This window comes from Fringilla coelebs (assembly GCF_963513975.1).
Source record: "Fringilla coelebs genome assembly, chromosome: Z".
NCBI lineage: Eukaryota > Metazoa > Chordata > Aves > Passeriformes > Fringillidae > Fringilla > Fringilla coelebs.
In genome coordinates, this window is record NC_140031.1 from 38,440,091 (window position 1) to 38,460,099 (window position 20,009).

The following is a 20,009-nucleotide window of genomic DNA, read 5'->3' on the forward strand; positions in this document are numbered from 1 at the left end:
GCTCCCCCGTCTCAGCTTCTCAGCTCAGATCTGATTGACTAGGCAATTAAATCCAGATCCACAGATAAGAGCACATTTTAGAGAAGTTGAGTTAATGGACCACGAGGCTCTTGTCCCATTTGCTAATGGAGAGTGCTGAGCTGGGATCAACCCTGGCATGCTGTGGAAAAAATAATTAGCCCTCAAATGTTCAGTGGCTGTGAGATCATGGCTACAGAAGCTGTGGTTGTAGTTATTCTTCAGCTCTTATTCTTTTAAGAGTAATGTATTCTGGCCAGATTTTTTAAGTGCCCTTTATTTGAAATGGGGAGTTTGAATGTTATTAAATAGAGAATATTAATTTCTACTTCCCCTCTTCACAAGAAAACCCTGTATTAACAGGGCATTAACAAAATGAACTTCTGTCCTTGGCCCAAACATTTGGCTTTGCCCCACATGTATGTAAATACAGATTGAAGACGCTGTTAGTTTCTTTCAGAGATTCAGTACAGCAGAGCATCACATGCATTTAGAATCACAGAATCACAGAAGCATTTAGGCTGAAAAATAACTGTAATATCAGAGTCTGGTGTGGCCTGACCAGTGCTGAGCACGGGGGGACAATCACTGCCCTGGTCTCTCAGGACACACTGTAATACAAGCAGGATGCTGCTTGAGTTGAGCTGCAGGATCTGGAGGAACTGAGCATCTTTTCAGATTCCAGTTGTCAGAAAGCTGGCTTTGCTCTCAAATACTTCTTTCAGTAAATGTTATGGGTTTGTTTCTGGTTGTAGACAGGAAGAGCAGCATTGAAAGCATAAAAATGTGAAGTAATAGTAGGCTACCAGCAGAGAATAAATGGTAGTTTTTGTAACAGTAGCTCTGAACATGCAAAACCAGAAGTGGGTGTCATGAGGACCTGTTGTCAGTTAAGAGATTCATGGAAAAAAGAAAAAATTGGATAAGCAATACTTTACAGTACTTTCCCTCTTCACGGAAAAAAATATATTATTTCATGCTGACTCCTTTCATTCATTCCTTTTATATCTTTGGGTAAAAGGGGGAGATATTTAAGCTTTAGTAGCACTTGGGTTGAAGTAGAACCCAGAGTTCTAAAGGTTGTGGAATTAGTGTTGTTTAGGTTGTTCATATTTAATTAAGTAAAAAGGCAATTAAATTTTCTGGAATTAAGATACATTATCAAATATAGCCAAAAAAACCTCAAAAAAACCTCTAAAGGATTCCTCCACAGCTGTGAGGGATTTAGCTAGAAAATTGTTTCCCCATTTTTTACATAGTCACCCAGCCTTTGTTTTTAATTGCACTTTTGGCAGTTGTGCTTAAGCTGCAATCAAAAGTACTTTTTCTTGCTGATTTTGCAAAACCCATCCTGTGAATCAGTATGTATAATTGTGTAATACGCCTGATTATTACACATAAAATTTGAAGCTAAGTTCTTTGACTGATGTAGTGACACTTCTTTCCTCATGTTAGTATGGAAGAACACCTTTGCACCTGGCAGCAAACAATGGAATTCTTGATGTTGTCCGGTTCCTTTGCCTGACCGGTGCCAATGTTGAAGCATTAACCTCTGTAAGTATTGAGAGATGCTGTTCTGCTTTTATGCATGATACCTGAAAGAGTGCTCATAGACAGGTGTAGGAGAAGGACATCACATTTTGAAATTTAAAAAAAATGTATGTTATACAGCAGGAGTGGGATTTGTTCTATCTCTCTTATCTACTTGTTCCCTTCTTGCAAATTAATTTGGAGCTGGTTATGGTACAGTACAGCTACCACTTTGTCTACACCTAATAATTTCTTCATCTAAGAATTACTTGTGTCATTGTGTTTTCTATAAGTTTTGAGTCACTTCATTAAGATGTACGTCATTTCACATTTGAGAAACATACAAATGCATTGTATGTATCTTAAATACTTTTCTTGCTTTGAGGGGGCTGCAAAGTTCTAATTTTATGGTGGGAGATGTGTGGTTGCATGGATGAGTGATCTAGCGTGAGAGTATCCTTGTAAACAAAATCATTCATGTCAGATCAGCCAGCACCACTGCTTCCGTTAGTAAAACAAAAGGCATTTTTCATTCTCAGTAAGGTGAGAAACATCCTCCTCATGACATATCCCCAGCAGGAATGCAGTGTCCTTCGTCATATGCATGGTAAATTATAGACATCACCCACACCATTATGTGTGCTTTGAACAAACTAACCATGTTTTGTACTCGGATGCAATGGATCATTGTACATTGCTGCTCACTGTAAATAGTGTATTCTGCTTAGAAATAACTACTGCTCTGTATGAAGAAGACATGTTGTCATTAGATTTTAGTTGAGTCCACATTTTTCAGAGTTCTTTTCCTAACAAATTTTTCCTGAGACGGCTGAAATGAAGGGGGGAAAAAAAGAACACTTCTATATAATCTGCTTTACTCATTTGGTAGAAAATACTAATTTTTGTGGGTTTTTTCCTTTAAATGTAGCAATGCAGTTTTTTCTTTTAAGCACAGATCTTATGTAGGAAGAGAATGCCAATAAACTTGGAATTGTGGCTTAAACAAGTTGAGGACGTAATAATTACTTTTTGATAACTATTGGATTGTATATTTCCATGTCCCCTATTAATAATAATGAAATGTGCATGCAGTGGACTTGGTAGGATGCTCTACAGATTTTCTTTGTCATCTGTTTTTGTCTTTTTTGTTTGTTTGTTACATCCCATTGTGTATATGTATTTGCACTACTACATACTGTAGAGATGAGGTAAAATAAAAGGGTGATGGGGGAATTCTTGAGCTGTTGCACTTCATTTATGTCATGACAGCTGTGTTGGTATAATTGCCTGTGTGGACACTGTCCTTCCAAGACAAAAGTACATTTTGTCTCTTTCAGTTTAGGTCAGTTTGAAGGACATAACAAAATTAATAGTGCTGATACTAAATCTAGCAGGAGCAGCACACTGAATATATGTAACCATCCATTATTCCAGCAGCGTGGTGGCAGAGAGAAGGACAAAGGAGGAGAGGACCAAAGGAACTTGAATGTTGTGATTTTAATATTTCAGCTTTGCATTGGTTTGCTAGAAGGCTGTTAAACTGTTCTGAAAACCTTATTAACAGCTCTTTTTGAGCCAGTGCAGTAGAATTAATGGCCTTTTTTTTTTCTCTCAGTATGCCATTCCTGAGAAGCTAACTTTTCCAACACCATTAAGCAACTGGGCTGTGTTATGAATTCCTTGCCTTCTTTCTGGGTTAAAGCCCACCTTGGAACTACTCTATTTTTAATTTGATTGCATGGATGGTGTTAAGTGACCTTAGAAAACCTTCCCCTCCTGGAGTATACAGTAATTTTAAATGTTTGAAAATTGCCCCAAAACATCTGTTGTGCTCACATGTTAACTGGCACTTTATTGCTGGATTCTCCTCATGGAAGTTCTAAACTGACTTTAAAATTGTCAGAGTGATTAAAAATTTTGGATGCAGAGGCTTGCAAATGCAATTTGAACTCAGGATCAGCTCTTGCAGGCTGTCTGATTTGCAATATAGGGAGCCAGTCAGCGATTGCAATGAAATTTGCTTTCATGGATCCTGTAACCAAGCCCTTTTTATATGTCAGTTTTGCTTACTTATTGCTATACCAGTGTGTAGATACTCTGCGCTTTTCAGGAAAGCTTGCCTAGGAAAATAACTTGCTATTTTGCTTGTGAATGTATTTTCTAATTCTCTTATCTGAGATAGTGAAATAAGCAAAGTACTCCTAAATTACCTCTTACCAAAATTTAAAACAATAGAATAGCATAAGATAGCTGTAAGAATCAAAGTAGGGGGCAATTTTTCTTTTAGTCTTTTTAATATTAAACTGCAGATCTGTGAAGCATAGGTAACTAAATGGCAGGAGCAGAATACTGAAGGCAGCTTTGCTTCTCCTTTTAAATTTGCTGATGCAATATAAACTGCATCCCTTACGAGTTTCTTGCTTTCTGGAATCCTCCAGTGGCTAATATGCCACTGTCAGTCTTTATCCGCTGGTAAACAAACATTCACCTGTTATTCATGTGAGTCAATATGCTGATGTATCCCTTCTTTGTGACCTTTTAAATCTATTCAGTGGGCAATATCTAGAAATCGCTATCACCCTCTAATTGGTGAGAAGAGAGATGGAATTCAGGGGGAGGAGTGTTGACTTTGCTCTCAGACTCTGAATTCAAAGCATCTTGTTACACTGACATCCAGATGCCCATTTGTAAAAGAAAAATTAAGAAACTGCTGCTAATAATTTGTGTTTTAACAGGATGGGAAAACAGCAGAAGATCTGGCCAGAGCAGAGCAGCATGAACATGTAGCCAGTCTGCTTGCAAGACTTAAAAAGGTTGGGAATACAAGAATTTTAAGTGAGGTTTTCATCAAAGCCATTCTAAAAGCTGTTGTGAAATTCCTTGCTGCAATGCCGTATTTATTTTCTTTCTCCTTTTTATATTTTTAATTTGAAATTATGCCCTCAATTAAAGCGAGTGTGTACGTATTCAAGAAGCTGGCTAAGCAAGGATGCACCACTGATTTCTATCTATCAGTGTCTGACAGTGCCTAGGGAAGCATCTAAGGTATTTAGTAGAAAATAAGCTCTGAAGAATTAGCACATCCCCAGGATGACTTATCAGCATCACCATTTCACTTAGATAAAGGTTATGAAGGATGGGAGGTTTGTGCCCCTTACAAAAATACCAGTACCATATGAAATAGTTGCGTAAGTTCTCAATGTCATCTTTTAATTCTGCAGTTTCAGTATATACAAATGTCTTGCTAACTAGAACAAAAAGATGATCTGGGCTTGTTGTAAGGCAGCATGTCTGACACATCTGATACATATTGATTAGTCAGATAGGCAGCATCACTCATGCTGGGAAGGTTCCAGAGCCTACTTGCCTGGAGATTACAGGCAAGAATGAGACCAATTAAAATAATCCTGTTATAATTACAGTGACGAGTCTATGTTTGGAGAAACTGAAATAAATGACCATTTCTATTGCTAATAGAAGATGGTGCACATCATGTATTGCCAAGGTAGAAGTAGAACCATGTCCTTTAGGCCTGCCAGCAAATTTGTACTTCCTAGGATTGTAAACCATGTGTGTGAAGATGTGAGAAAGTGCAAAGTTCAGACTTCCTTTGCAATGACAGCTTTGGTAAAGTTTGTCGTAATAGGTTTCATTTTGCATAGTTACATCCCCACACCAAGCTCTTATTTGTGTCTGCATGCAGGCAGGTAAATTAATGATTTATTCATAATGTAAGTATGAAAATAATACAAATTGACCTAGAACAAAGGAAGAAGTTCAGATAGATCTCTTTTGAAAGAAATGTTAGTAAACTAATAAGTCTCTTCTTGATTGTAGAACATAACATCCCTGAAGGCCTGACTTTATATAAGTGGGGAAAATGCATTATACTTTGTAACAGAGAATCTGATCAATTGAAATTAACAAATTATATTTAACCACTGAAAATATTGTAGTACTACTTAAAATGGTCAGTATCATCTAGTACAGAGCAAACCTTACACTTATTTTTGGTGCCTGTGAAGTATTTTGCCTCTATTACAGACTCTATGTGAAGAACCTACTATCATATGGGCTCTTGTGGAGGATTCAGTATTAGCTGTAACAGTGCAGTGTTTGCACTGTGACAAACTTACTAAATAAATGCCTGCTGGTGAGGAAGGAACAAACTTGTATGCACTACTGTTTCTGTCAAATTTCTCAGCTCAGTTGCTGCATGCTTACAATTCAGGGAGGCTCATCCTAAATGTAAATAAGGTGCAAATGCAGAACAACAAAACCTCTCTTTCAACTCCAAATGGGGGAATGAAGAAAGGGAAGATTAACTTAGTTCCTTTGTCCTCACACTTTCCTGCTTCCTCCCTGTTTCCTTGAAATTCACCCAAACATGAGAAGCACTGAAAAAGTTAATGTAAAGAAAAGAAGAAATGCACATTGAGTTGTTGGATGGTTCAAGTGATAGCTGTCACAGCAAAATTCTTCAGTGCTGCCATGTGTATTCCATGAGTGTATGTATGTATGCTGGTTAACCTTCTGAGACTGATGGGTTAGGTAAATGGGCACTGAAAGAGGCTAGGTTTGATACCTTTGCCCTCTCCATTGGAGGTCAAAATAATTCCATTCACTGATTTGAGCCTGAAGTCATGGGATTTTCATGAAACTTCAAAGCGGTTCTTGAGAGTGAGCATTAAGCTCTCCTGTCTGCCTGTCCAGTACCTGATGGCTTGCGTGATGAACCAGATGAACACCAGACTGGCAAGAAAGCGTATCTAAACCCCACGCCGAGTTTGTTGGGAGGCAGAAGTTCCCTGCCACACATTCTGATTTCTTCTTTCTGCTGAATTTTAGGATACACACCGGGGGATTTTTATCCAGCAGCTGAGGCACACACAGAATCCACAGCCCCGGATCAAACTGAAGTTGTTTGGATACTCTGGCACGGGGAAAACCACCCTGGTGGAGTCCCTCAAATGCGGCCTGATACGAAGCTTTTTCCGAAGACGTAGGCCTAGGCTCTCCTCCACAAACTCAAGCAGATTCCCCCCATCACCTTTGTCTTCCAAACCCTCAGGTATGGTTTTGAACCGTAATGTTGGTATGAGAAAACAGTTTCCTCTTATCCTCTAAGCTCCTGAGAAGAAGCTGTTCGGCGCGCTGCAGAAGACAGGACAGCCTAATCATGTAAGAAACAAAAGAAAATAGGAGAAGGGACTGACTTCTCTGTGCATAGGTTTGTACCTGAAGTAAGAGGAAGAGGACTAGCGAGTGTGAAGGATACATGAGTAGTTAAGGGGGTTTTTTTGCTTACATGCTGCATAAGTGAATTTGCACAGTGGAGGACTTGTAAACACTGCTATTTGTTTGTCAGAAACTAAGTCCTAGCCTGCAAACATCCGTGTCATTACTAGCTTCCTTTCTGCTGGAGGAACCTCCATAAACACTGCAAAATTGGAACAGTTGCTGCATCTCTATGTGATTTTTAAGTAGTAACAGGTTTCAGAGCTGCCTCTGATGCCTTGGAGTGCTTTTCCCTAAGACACAGTTTGAATTAGCCCAGTTAGTGGTGTCTAAAATCGTCTTCAAACAAACTGAAAATGGAAGTTTTCCAAACTGAAGAAAACATTTACAAATATCAGGGAATACATTGCTCATGTAGCACCAGCTGGCCTGTGCAAAGTGGGAAGAGCTACAAGGTGTAGAGAAACTAGCTAGGTGTACACTTAAGCCTGTGCCCAGTTTTTGAAGAACCCACAGGGGGACAGTGGATAGACCGGAGTGTCCAGGTCCCTTTTCTAGCACTGGGAGCCTACACAAGCCATGTTGAGGACCTCAAGTTTAAATTGTTGTTTAGAAGAGGTCTTACTGTGTAAGTTTTAGACGAGGCCAGGGTTGCCTTTTTTAAAAAAAACCCCTTTGGATAATACTTGCAGGTTCAGATTTTGTTCATGATTTTTAAGTCATATTAGAACAGTGCTAGTAGTAGTTTTCATCTCTACTTTCTCTCTATTCACCTGAGGAAGCTATGGGGCATTCACAAAGTGGCTTAACAAGGCAAGACCTATACCACAGAGATTGTTACATTTGATGTTTACTTAATACAAGGGCCTCACACATGTGACAACAGAGAAAAGAACTTGATTAAATTAATCAATCAAAAGTTCTTGATTTATTTATCTTAATTTACTGTGTCATACAAAGGGCAATAAATTACTCAAGCACTATCAGTTCCTGGAGGCAGTACTGGAAGGTTTTGATAGAAGTTAGATTTTATTTTTTTTGTGTTGGTTGGTAACGGAACCAAAGAAGAGGTCTTATGTGCTCACACCATCATAAAATCAGAAAGACTGCCAGTCACACTGACAAATCAGTGGGAAAATAAAGGTGAATTTGAAGCCCTTCAAAAGAGCTTACCTAGATATAAAGCCAGACGGACATGCTGTTGTATACATACAAAGCTACTATGGGGTTACTTTAGCATTTGGAAGTTTGGGTTTTGCTTCTTTCAGTATGTGTTCTTTTGGGATGTAAATCATCATATAGCATGTAAATTATATTCTAGGTTGAGTGACATAATCAGATAAAGATTTAAATCAGCACAATTTGGTCTATACATGGTCACATAAGATTTGTTTATGTGTTTGTTTAAATTCTGTAAAAATAAGTATGTGAATTCACTAAGTATTTACAAGAGCTGAAAGATTTAAAACATTACCCTAGGCAACCAAACATGAAAGTGTAGTTTGACAGCTAACTGGTAATCTCTTTCTATTGTAAAACCCAAATATTAGAATTTGCTAACTAGTGGAGGAGGGAAACCTTTATCCACTAGATGGTGCAAGTCAGTTAAAAAGCCCTTTTGTTTCTCATTTGCACTCTGGGAAGCTGAATAAACAAGGAATTTAAAATTTGCTTATTAGTAAAATCATTTTGGTCAAAGGTCTGCTTTTCTCCCCCACCACCCCAGTGACACTTGTTCCACAGTGATATTTTTTATCATTACTCACAGGAAGCAATGAGTATGTGACATTTCCATGCCAATAATGTCATGCAATGAAACGGTAGCCCTTAACGAAAAGAAAAAAAAAAAAAAGGCAACATATTTTGCAACATAGAACTTTAACTATTCAAACCTTTCATACACATAAATTAGGTCTTCTTCTATGCTTTCCACTCAGAGGTATATTTGCTAATGGACATAAGTGCTTTATAGGATCATTCTAATATTCTCCTTTTGATCATTCAGAATAAGAATGTAGTTGTGTACACCCACAGCTTCATAGACATCTCCTTTCTTTGAAGAGCACTTTGGGCTTTTTAATCTGCTTTTATGGCTTGCATACTTGTTTTGAAGTGATCTTGTTGTGATTTTCACATGGTTTGTAATCTCATTTTCCTTTCCCTGACCCAGTTTCAGTAAGTATTACGAATCTTTATCCTGGCTGTGAAAATGTCAGCGTGAGAAGCCGTAGTATGATGTTTGAGCCAGGCCTGACCAAAGGGGTATTAGAAACTTTCGTATCACCTGCTCATCACTCTCACTTCTCTTCTGATGACCAGTCTACCAAGGCCATTGACATCCAGAATGCCTGCTTGCATGGTAAGAAGAGCCCTGGGCTGCATTGCCTTAATGCTGTAGAACAGTTAATGCCATTTAACTTGTTTTTTAAAATAAAAATGGTGGGGAAAGTCTGACTTGGCATAGTAGTGGCTGTGTTTGACAATCCAACACTGGTGGGATTTAATTTGTTTGAGAAAGTAAATCTGCCTGAAGTTCTGTAGCTGTTGTTATATACATTTTAATCACTCATGTCAGATCTTTACAGTATTACGTAGAAACATTTCTGAGGTGAGTAAGTGGGAGAGTAGGAAAGAGGGATATGGTATGACAGGAGCAGGTCAGCAATGTGGCTACCAGTATGAAAGCTTTTTCACCTATACTAGATGTCATCTGGGGATTTTATCAGAATTAGCCTGGTCCCATTTAGTCCTCACCATAAGTATATTCCCAGCTATGCAAAGGACACACTGTTCTCTGTGTCAGGACTGGAGCCTTTTTGGTGTGCCCTGGAGCTCATCAGTCATTGTGAGTGGAGTTTCTGATTTAATTTCTTTTTTTGCAAGGAAACTAACTGGTCTGGAGTTCAAGCCAGTTAGCAGTAAGAGGGGTCAGTCACAGAAGGTGTCGTAAGTACACACATGGCTTTTGGCTCTGAGGCCCTCCACATTGTCTCCACCAGCCAAACAAATTATCATTTATATCAGTGGTCAGATCTCTTCTTCATAAGGAAAATGTTTTGTGTGCCTCAGCAGCTGCAATTTTGAGCTGAGTTAGTATTAATCAAGAGTTTACCTTGAAAACAGAAACCTGCTTATCAGTGCATAATAATGAATGCAGTGACAAAACATTTATCCTAGATGCTGAAGAATTTGCCAAGTAGCTGAAACTTGTTCTTTGTGTAGGGTAATATCTTCCTTCAGTATAATTTGAAGCCCAGTCAAATTCTGCAGGGAAAACAGAGTTATGCCAGGGAGTGTCAGAAGGACTTTGTTTTCTTTCTCTGTTCTGAACTGTACAGAACAAAGTGTACACACAGGTGAACTCTGAGTAGCTGTACTCATAACAGCAGGTTGGAGTGTTCTGACTTCTCTCCTTCTAGAAGTTTGAGGCGCATCTTAATCACCATGTGTTTAATTAGAAGTGGCAGATATCACCCTTATCAGATGGTCCATCTGGGAAGTGCAACATCCTAACACTTTCCTCACCCAGAGCTAGAGATGGCAAAAAGAAGCATGGAGCTCTTGGAAGCTTAACATGGTGATTCTTCAGCCCTGATTTACCAACACAATGTGAATAGTACAGTTCTGTAAAGCTTCTTTATATAATGTGCTTCAGTGGTTTTTGAAATCAGTGGTGGCATGTTAAGAAGAATAATTAATAAAAATATTAAGCTCTTTTGGGGTGAACAGGGAAAAGAATGGGAGTCGTTATTCTTGGTTTTCAAGACAATTACAAGATCTGCTGCTGTTGTTCAAGGCAAAGCTCAATTTAATTGCATGAGACTGCATGCATTTAACACAGGTGCTTGCATATCGAAACAGGCTAAATTTCCTAGAGAAGGAATGTGAGAAGAACAGATTTTAAGGGTCCAACTGCTAAGCCTCTGAAACTGACTGAAACTTGTTCCCTTTGTTATGATTGCATTTTCAGCCTTGCTTTCTCACATGCATACAGTTTGTTTGTGACAGTTTAAATCAGATTAAATGTTTTGTTTGTATTTCCATGGCCAGAAGATGTTTCATGCTTACTGATGATCTCTTCATCTGTTTGTCTGTTTTCAGGAGTTGGGGATTTCAGCATCTGGGAATTCTCTGGGAATCCTGTGTACTTCTGCTGTTATGATTATTTTGCTGCAAATGATCACACTGCAATTCACATAGTGCTTTTTAGCCTTGAGGAGCCTTATGAAATCCAGTTAAACCAAGTGACCTTTTGGCTCAATTTCCTGAAATCATTGGTCCCCATTGAGGAGCCAATAGGTATGTTCTTGTTAATGAAGTACTAGAGATATAAAGCTTCTTGTATTTCTCTGCAGCTCTGTACATCATCTGTGTTTGGTGTCTACATCCCCATGCAAACAAACTTGACATTAGGTTTCTTGGCAAAAGGGAATTTTATCTGTGGAAGAAGCCAGAAGCATTGCACACACCACTTAGTTCAATTAAAAATGTCACGAAGTATAGTGCAATGTCTTGTGGCACTGAGATTTACATCTGTACATGACAGATGAAGTTTTATGTCAGATAAGATAACAAGAGTGTTTCAGAAGGCTGGAACTATTCAAAACCAAGTTTAGACACTTGGCTTAAATTCCTCTTATATCTAGCCCCAATAAACAATATTTTCAGCATAAATTAGTCTTGTCAGTCACAACAGAACAGTATTATTCCTCAGCATTGTCCCTCAGTATGTGCAACTTTGATATGTTTAAAGTTCTATTTGGACTTCAAATAGGGTAACTTTTTGGTGCTGATGCACAGAAATCAGTATTTCTTGTAAATTTCACATATGCTCCAATTTGCACAGGTTTTAAGCAATTTTATTTGTTTTATATTCAGGCTTACTGAAAGTTACTTGGGGGACAAACTTAAATTAACTTAAGCAACATTTTTCTCAAAAGGTTGGGTAGTCCAGGTGTATATACAGTAACTTATGTAAACTTGTTTGCATTTGTAGCTGGTTACTGGTCTGCAGACTGTGACAGTGTCTTGTACTAACCAAGCTCTGACATGTGTCTTGGTTCTGTGATCTAAAAGATTATTCCAGGCAGTGGATCTAACTCAGCACTAAAGGACATTTTTAGTGACACTAGGGATTCACCAACAAATGTATTAAATACGTAACACTGTGCAAAGAGTTATTTTCTCTCTTTTTCTGTATGCATTATCTCAGCCACACACAGAGCCAAGGCCAACCCTTGGTTTTCAGTTCAGGCATCTGCATTTTTCTATTTTCTGTTTTAGATCAAATCACAATGTTAATAATATCAGCATTTGGATCTAACCAACAGTAAATGACCTGTGAAAGTTAAAGCTCCGAAATTTGCAAAAAAGGTGTCAAAGCTGAAAATACATCTAATTTGCAACTGCTGAAAGCTTTTCACTGCTCCCCAGTCTCAGTTGATTTTTTTCTTCCTGCTTCTCTGATTATCAGCATTATTTAGATACTTCACTTAAATCTGTGTTTATACTGATCAGCTCAGTCTGGGTACCCATCCATCTCTGTATTGTTACAAATCTCTCAAGTAATATCGAGTAACATGATGTGTGCAGAAAAGTTAAAACTCTTGGAATTACTTTCTAGTTATTTGTCTAAGTCCTTAGCTGCCAATTAAAAAGAAAAATAAAACGAAGATAATTACAAAATATTTGCCTGGAAGTGTTATGCAGAGATTTAGGGAAATGTGACTTTTTATGAATTAATCAAGATTATGTAGCTCTTAGTTGATGAGAACTGAGCAGTGATGTAAGCATGTTTCTCCCATGTGACTTTTTTTTTAAGGCTAAAAGAGCATGATTGAGTGTACTGTCTCTTTTAAAAATAGTTTAATGATGTCTTCTATTTTCTGGAATATGAGTTTGAGAAAAGATTGAAAACTGTGTTCTGTACTGTCGCCTCATTCATGCCATTTGTATCTTTCTTTCTCATTCTTTTTCATGGTGTCTGCCAGGCTTTCCTACTTAACTCTCACCTAAGTGAGAGGTCATTGTGTGTGTAAGTACTGCAAAATAGCATTCATATCAAGATATGAATGTTGTAGACATTTTGTGTTCTTACAATCCTCCATTCTGCACCTGTAATATTAAGGACTATGCAAAGATTATGCAAAATCCTTTCAAGGAGCTGCTATTTCTAATTTTTTTCCCCCTCATGCTGTCATAGTTTGCAGTTATTAGCTATATCATTAGTGCTACTGAATACTGGTTTTGTTAAACCAATAAAGTAACAGAATATGTATGAATCTGATGTTATTCAAATTGCCTAGCTATTAAAATTGAGCCTTATATACACAGTCCTATAAGCAGATAATTTCCAGAGCATCAGAGGTTACACTGTTACTGGCTGTGTTTAGAGTTGGTAAATAACTACAAAAGTTGCTGGTATGAAGAATGTAAAATGTATTTCTGCTTTTCTGGGTCAGTATCAGCCATCTCCATAGGCATGGCTCGTAGTGAGGGGGTCCTCTTGTTTCTCTTCTAGCATTTGGTGGAAAGCTGAAAAGTCCCCTGCGTGTGGTTTTGGTTGCCACGCATGCTGACATAGTGAATCTGCCTCGGCCCGTCGGGGGAGAGTTCTGGTACGACAAAGACATCTCTCTGTTGAAGGAAATCAGGAACAGGTAAGTGGGAAGTATATTTATATACAGTGTTTAAGCATGCTAATTGGAAAGAAAAATACTAAAATGCATGGGAATAGGTAAAAGGTTTTTATATGGCTTATGTGATATTATGATATTTTGAATGTGTTCAGGAAGCATATGTTGTGCTAAAATTGAAACATTTACCAATATTACAGTGAGTAAGCTGCCCTGATGCAAAATTAATTGTGGTGTAGGCAGTCTCACCCTGTAAACACTGGGCTACATCAAAGACCCGTTCCAACTTTCTGTCTAACATCTTGGTTCTCATGTTTTGCACTAGTCTCAGAAAAGTAGGCCATTTGCAGCTAAAAAATTTGGATGCCAAATTTTAACAGAGAACAACCCTCAGCTCTTTAAAGATATAGAATGCCCATGAATAAAACTTAAATGAGGTCTTACTCCCCACACAGTTTGCAAAAAGCTGGACATTGTGGAGTTACACAGGTGACAAGGTCATCCAAGAGGTACATAGAAGTTAGTGAAATTTATAGAATTCTTCAGCAAATGTCTGGAGCACATGCTTATGGTTGATGGAAATGGGGAATTTTCCATAAACATACTATTGTTTAAAGTAACAATACCTTATATTCAGAGTGAGCATGTAAGTGGGAAACACTGGGTATAAGAAATCATCCATACCTGCGAGTGTGGACAGTTGTCTGGGCTGTACAAGAAACAGATGTAGGAATTCCAGCACAATAGTTGGGGAGGGGGGCAGTATCTTAATAAATTGAAATAAACCAATAAAAAATACCTGTGTGTCATCTTTGGTACTGGAATGCTTTTAAATGCAAATCTCTCCAGAGCTAGGCAAACAGGCCTGTGTGGTTGCAAACTCAAAAGTAAGTGAAAAGAGAGCTGTCAACATCAATGACTACTGAACTATTTAAAGTGAGAAGAAAGCAAGCAACAGACATTAAAACCTTAAAACAAATAAATTCCTGCAATCTTGTCTCTAGTAGAATGTTTTGGTTTGTAATTACGGGTCATGTGATGCAGTTACAATTTTCTTACACATATTTACTCTTCATCCTGAGAGAAAACAGTTTTCTCTCAATACCTCTGCTTATTTTCAAGAAAATTACACAGCAGCTTTAGTGTCTGTGCTTATAAAATATCTCCATATAATCATTACTTAAACTTCACCATTCCTTGAGGAAAAACAACTCTAGTGTAATTTAAGACTGAAGTACAATTGTATTAAGAAATAAACTGGATTTGGGGCTAAGTTAATAATAATTATTTTTTTTTTTTTTTAGATTTGGAAATGATTTGCAAATTTCAGAGAAGTTATTTGTCCTGGATGCTGGAGCATCTGGGTCTAAAGATATGAAGCTTCTCCGAAATCACTTGCAAGAAATAAGAAGCCAGATAATTTCTGTAAGTAGTGTCTTAATGGTCTGGGTTGGATGAGCCAAAATGTGAACATCTTGTGTAATGATCTACTGTAAATTTCAGGCTTAGAATAATGAAGCATACAGAAACCACTGTTGTTCCAATGTTCTAACAGCACACTTGACAGGTCTTGTGATAAACAAAGCCTTGATATCAAAGATGCAGTCAGCATTTTGAAACTAGTAGCTGTTTCAAGCAGATGACCAAAATGCTCTCTGGTGAAAGGAAACAATTTGAGATATCAGTTTAAAGTCATAATTTTGGTTTTTGATTGGTAGTGATTGGATTCCAACATTGGTCCCCCCATTTTTTTTTATTCAGCATAGTAATATAGAAAAACAGAGAAATATATTATAAATATATTTCAAGAAAATAATTTTTTCACTTAAAAACCCACCAGAGTAGAATTGTTTTCTCAACTGTTAGAAAGATAATTTCGAATATGGATATGTAATCTAAATATGTGTATGTAAACTGAATATGTATTAACTTTTGACTGCATTTTTTAATTGAAAAATATTGCTTTTTTGCAGTTGTATCTGTATGTATAGGTATATGCATATGAGACTAAAGGTAAAGTGTTGCTTTGGTGTTATCACCATGAATCCATGGAGACTTCCATAATAAGGGTGACCAAATCAAATTTTTTGTAGCCTGTGCTAAATGGATTAATATCATGTTGCACACCAGGAAGACTTTCTGCAGCTACTTTTGAAATGCATTTTTTTGTAATTGATTAAAAGCATTACTGAGTTAATTCTGTGGGTTGAGGAAAATATTTCGATTCATGCAAAATTCAGCCTATTTTACATTCCTGATGGTCTCTTGATTTTGTAAGCTTTTCTTCTCTAAGAAAGCTTTATTAGAGCTATAGTCACTAGCTTGAAATCTGAAGGGTTTTACTGCATAAGTGGAGGCTGTGGCTTGAAGATGAGCAAGAAGGCATCAGTGAAGTCTAAGGCAATCAATACATCAAAGTACCATTTTTGCCTCTTATTTAGTACCCTGCTGTCTCACCTTTTGAAGTAAATTGGTCCTGTAAAGATATTAATGAGTACAGATTCTAAATAAATTCTCATAATTTCAGAAATAAGTATTAACTTATAGATGCATGATGGCAACTCATGGTGATATTTGGAAAATTTGCTTATTTCAATGAAAAACTAGTTTCTGCAATTCACTTATTTAAGAAAAGGTAGGTAGATCTTATGGCAAGTGAATGCCAGATGAAAGAGTAAGGGTCTAGCACAAAGGGAGCTCTTTAGATCTGATTATTCATTATAAATGCACTAGACCTCCATGTAAAAAAAAAAATAGTACCACTATTCTCAAGTGGATGTTTTCTGTGCTTTTCTAAGACTTGCCCGCCTATGACTCACCTATGTGAAAAAATAATCTCCACACTGCCTTCCTGGAGAAAAATTAATGGGCCCAACCAGCTGATGTCCTTGCAGCAGTTTGTGTATGATGTACAGGAACATCTTAATCCCTTAGCAAGCGAAAATGACCTACGGCATATTGCACAGCAGTTGCATAGCATAGGAGAAGTAAGTATTTTTATCTGAATTCCATTTATTTATGGAAGAAGATACTCTTCTGGTAGAATATTTCTTTATGAGTTTAAGCAAATGTCTAAAGTTGTTTGGTTTTTTCCTCCTCCTCTTAAGACATCATAATAAGTAGAGAATGCTTATTAACGCTTTCTGTTATCATTATGTCTTGTGGCTTCTATTTTGTTAACATAATCTCTTTGAGAGAGGAAGAATTACAGTTTATTGCTATAGTTGTAAGAATTTAAAATACCCCGAAAGGATCACTATGTTATCACCTTCAATGAAGTGTTCACTGCATATGAGAGATTTATATTTGGTCCACTAGAAATTGAGTAGTAGGATAACACCTTTGCATAAACAGCTTGCAGGGCATGACTAGGCTTTCCAGCTGTTGGGCTTTAATCATCTCATTACTAGTGGAAAATAACAACAAGATCTGTTTTTTTGTTCTGAGTACTTGCCATATATTTAAATGCACATATATTTAAATGTTTATTCAAATTGTCGGGTCAGCCTGTTAGGAAGGTGAGAACGTGGGCTATCATCTTGTACTTCACGAGATGTAAACAGTAACTTTCATATTTATAAACAGATTAACATTATGCAGAGTGAAACTGTCCAAGATGTTGTGCTTCTGGATCCTCGCTGGCTCTGTTCTAGTGTCCTTGGAAAAATCTTGTCAGTGGAGAACCCAAAAGCTCTCCATCACTATAGAGGTCGGTACACCATAGAGGACATCCAGCGTCTGGTGACAGATAGTGACGTGGAAGAACTGATACAGATTTTGGATGCCATGGATATTTGTGCAAGGGACCTTAGCAGTGGAGCCATGGTGGATATTCCTGCTCTCATAAAGACTGACAATCTTCACAGGTCTTGGACTGATGAGGAGGATGAAGTGCTGATTTATGGTGGTGTTAGAATCGTTCCTGTGGAACATCTTACCCCATTTCCTTGTGGAATTTTTCATAAAGTTCAGGTGAATCTCTGCAGGTGGATTCATCAGCAGAGCACAGAGGGAGATGCTGATATACGTCTGTGGGTAAATGGATCAAAGATTATGAATCGTGGAGCTGAGCTTTTAGTGCTGCTGGTCAACCATGGGCAGGGTATAGAGGTTCAAGTTAGAGGACTGGAAACAGAGAAGATCAAGTGCTGTTTACTTCTGGATTCTGTGTGCAGCACCATTGATAACTTAATAGCAACCACCTTACCAGGTCTTCTGACTGGGAAATATTACCTTAGTCCTCAGCAGCTGAGGGAACATCATGAACCAGTAATGGTCTACCAGCCTAGAGACTTTTTCCGTGCACAGAGTCAAAAGGAGACATCACTAACTAACACTATGGGGGGATATAAAGAGAGCTTTAGCAGTATACTGTGTTTTGGGTGTCTTGATGTTTACTCACAGGGAAGCCTAGGAATGGATATTCACGTTTCTGATCTGAATCTACTTACCAGGAGAAAACTAAGTCGACTTTTGGATCCACCTGATCCAATGGGCAAAGATTGGTGCCTTCTTGCCATGAACCTGGGCCTCCCTGATCTTGTTGCAAAGTACAATACAAATAATGGAACACAAAATTACTTTCTTTCAAGCCCAGTTCATGCCCTTCTGCAGGAATGGAGTAATGCACCTGACAGCACTGTAGGCATACTAATGTCTAAGCTGAGGGAATTAGGTCGCAGAGATGCAGCAGATTTCTTACTGAAGGCATCTTCTGTATTCAAAATTAATTTAGATGCTAATGGTCAAGAGGCTTATGCCTCCAGTTGCAACAGTGGCACATCTTATAACTCAATTAGTTCTGTAGTGTCACGGTAAGAGGAGGTGTTTTGCATGGATATCCTTTCAAAGTGCAGAAAGGATAAAAAATACAGTATAAAAGTTACAGTGCATACTAATTTATGAGCTTTTGCATCAGAGGATCCTTCTGGCACCACCTTTTTTGTGCATAAACTTTCTACTCCTAACTGTGAGTTGTTGCTCTTTATTAAAAAGACTGGTGTACTTCTGGTGGTTTAAAACTATTTCTGATTGAGAATGTGCTGCTTAATACTGCCATTTCAACTGGAAAGTCTTAACTTTTAGATTACGTACTGCAACTGTTTTATATAATTCTACCATAAAAGGTAGGGGGAGAGGAATAGCACATAGTACCTTATGTGTCTGTTTCTTACATTCTTTTTTGTTGTTGTTGTTGTTTTCACTGTGTCCTCTGCTTAACTTCTTTTTATATTTGTAAGGAGAGAAATCCACCATTTGTGGTCAATCCGACCAAACTTAAGTGCATCGTTTTTAGCTGAAAAAGTGAGTGCCTTTTGCAGGAGGGAGGGTGCAGTTGATTTGAATGACCCTGCTGGAGTTACAAGAACATGCTACCTCTGTTTCACTTAAATTGTCTGCATGCTTATCATTGCAAGTGGTGCTTGCCTGTTAATTTTCCTGCACTTCTAAGTCATTGGTGATGACTCACGCAGAGCATTCTTGTGCCAGTACTATAGGTATAGATGTGATACCTAATCAACTTCAATTACAGTCAAATCATAATGTGAAAATCTCTTAAACTTGCCAATTATCATGCTTTGTTATTTCCATGCACCTCAGGTAAAAGTTCATATCATTATAATAGAGTTCAAAAAATACAAGTGTTGGATACTGCAGAATAATATTGTCTAGCTGTCAGTTGTAATTTGTGTATAACAAAGGTTTTCTACTATTAGATCCTGCATTACTTACTTCCTGTACTTGAAAACTTTGATGGGGATAAAAAAAAAAAAAGGAAGCAAGGTTTCTTGCAGTGATAACTTTTAAATTGATATGAGGGAATATGACCCATTCTCTGTTCTGAAAAGCATGTAATTTTCATGGTGCGATATGTGTTTGTTTATATATATTGTATGTATATATATTAAGACTATTTTTTCCTTAATCTTACATTGTAGTAAATTTTAAAGGATTTTTCTACAAATAAACTGTTGCTTGTTGCCTCCTTGTTGATCACATTCTGTTGCTGAAGGGTATCAAAACTTTTCTTTACAGTCAGAATTGAGGAGAGGCAATACCTGCCTTCTGAAGTTCTTGGAACCTCCTGTTTGACTTCAGGGGAATTTCTTAGTATACTGCAGGAATATTTATGGGGTTTTTTTAATTGCAAAGGTGGTCCCTGTGCAGCAGAAGAATCAGCATTCATTTTAACAAATGGCAAGCCAAAGCAGTTTGCTACATAGCTTTTCCTTTGTGATTTTTCATAATGGAAACCAAAACAGCAAATGTGAGTCTGTCATGAGGAATTCTCCAGATAATGCTGTGCTGCAGAGAGAGAACTTTAGAACTTGTGCTGCAATAATTGTCCTTTACATTAAATATCCCCTCATCACACAAGGGACTCTGCTGGTGCTGCTTATTTAAAATCTCAGCATTACTCCCTGATAGCAGCACAGTCTTGGTATGGCACACTCTGCAGGCAGCTTTGCACAATACCTCTGCCCTATTAACACTGCAAAGGATTTAAGCAATATCTTCTTAAAATGCTAGTTGCTATTTCCCTTTGCCTTTCTTTGCCTATTTTACCCTTGCTCAATTAAATCTTTC

At 37.7% G+C, this 20,009-nt stretch overlaps 1 protein-coding gene across 1 annotated transcript in view; it reads left to right on the forward strand.

Annotated features, from left to right (window-relative positions):
* The window catches only part of DAPK1 (death associated protein kinase 1), an 86,412-nt gene extending 67,016 nt beyond the window's left edge, over nucleotides 1-19,396 (forward strand). The window contains exons 18-26 of the mRNA XM_084225162.1: nucleotides 1,474-1,572; nucleotides 4,284-4,361; nucleotides 6,397-6,619; nucleotides 8,957-9,145; nucleotides 10,888-11,085; nucleotides 13,307-13,445; nucleotides 14,726-14,846; nucleotides 16,220-16,408; nucleotides 17,007-19,396. Coding sequence (XP_084081288.1) covers nucleotides 1,474-1,572; nucleotides 4,284-4,361; nucleotides 6,397-6,619; nucleotides 8,957-9,145; nucleotides 10,888-11,085; nucleotides 13,307-13,445; nucleotides 14,726-14,846; nucleotides 16,220-16,408; nucleotides 17,007-18,239 — 2,469 coding nt within the window. The 3' untranslated portion in view covers nucleotides 18,240-19,396. The remainder of the gene's footprint in view (nucleotides 1-1,473; nucleotides 1,573-4,283; nucleotides 4,362-6,396; nucleotides 6,620-8,956; nucleotides 9,146-10,887; nucleotides 11,086-13,306; nucleotides 13,446-14,725; nucleotides 14,847-16,219; nucleotides 16,409-17,006) is intronic.
* The last annotated feature ends 613 nt before the right edge of the window (nucleotides 19,397-20,009 follow it).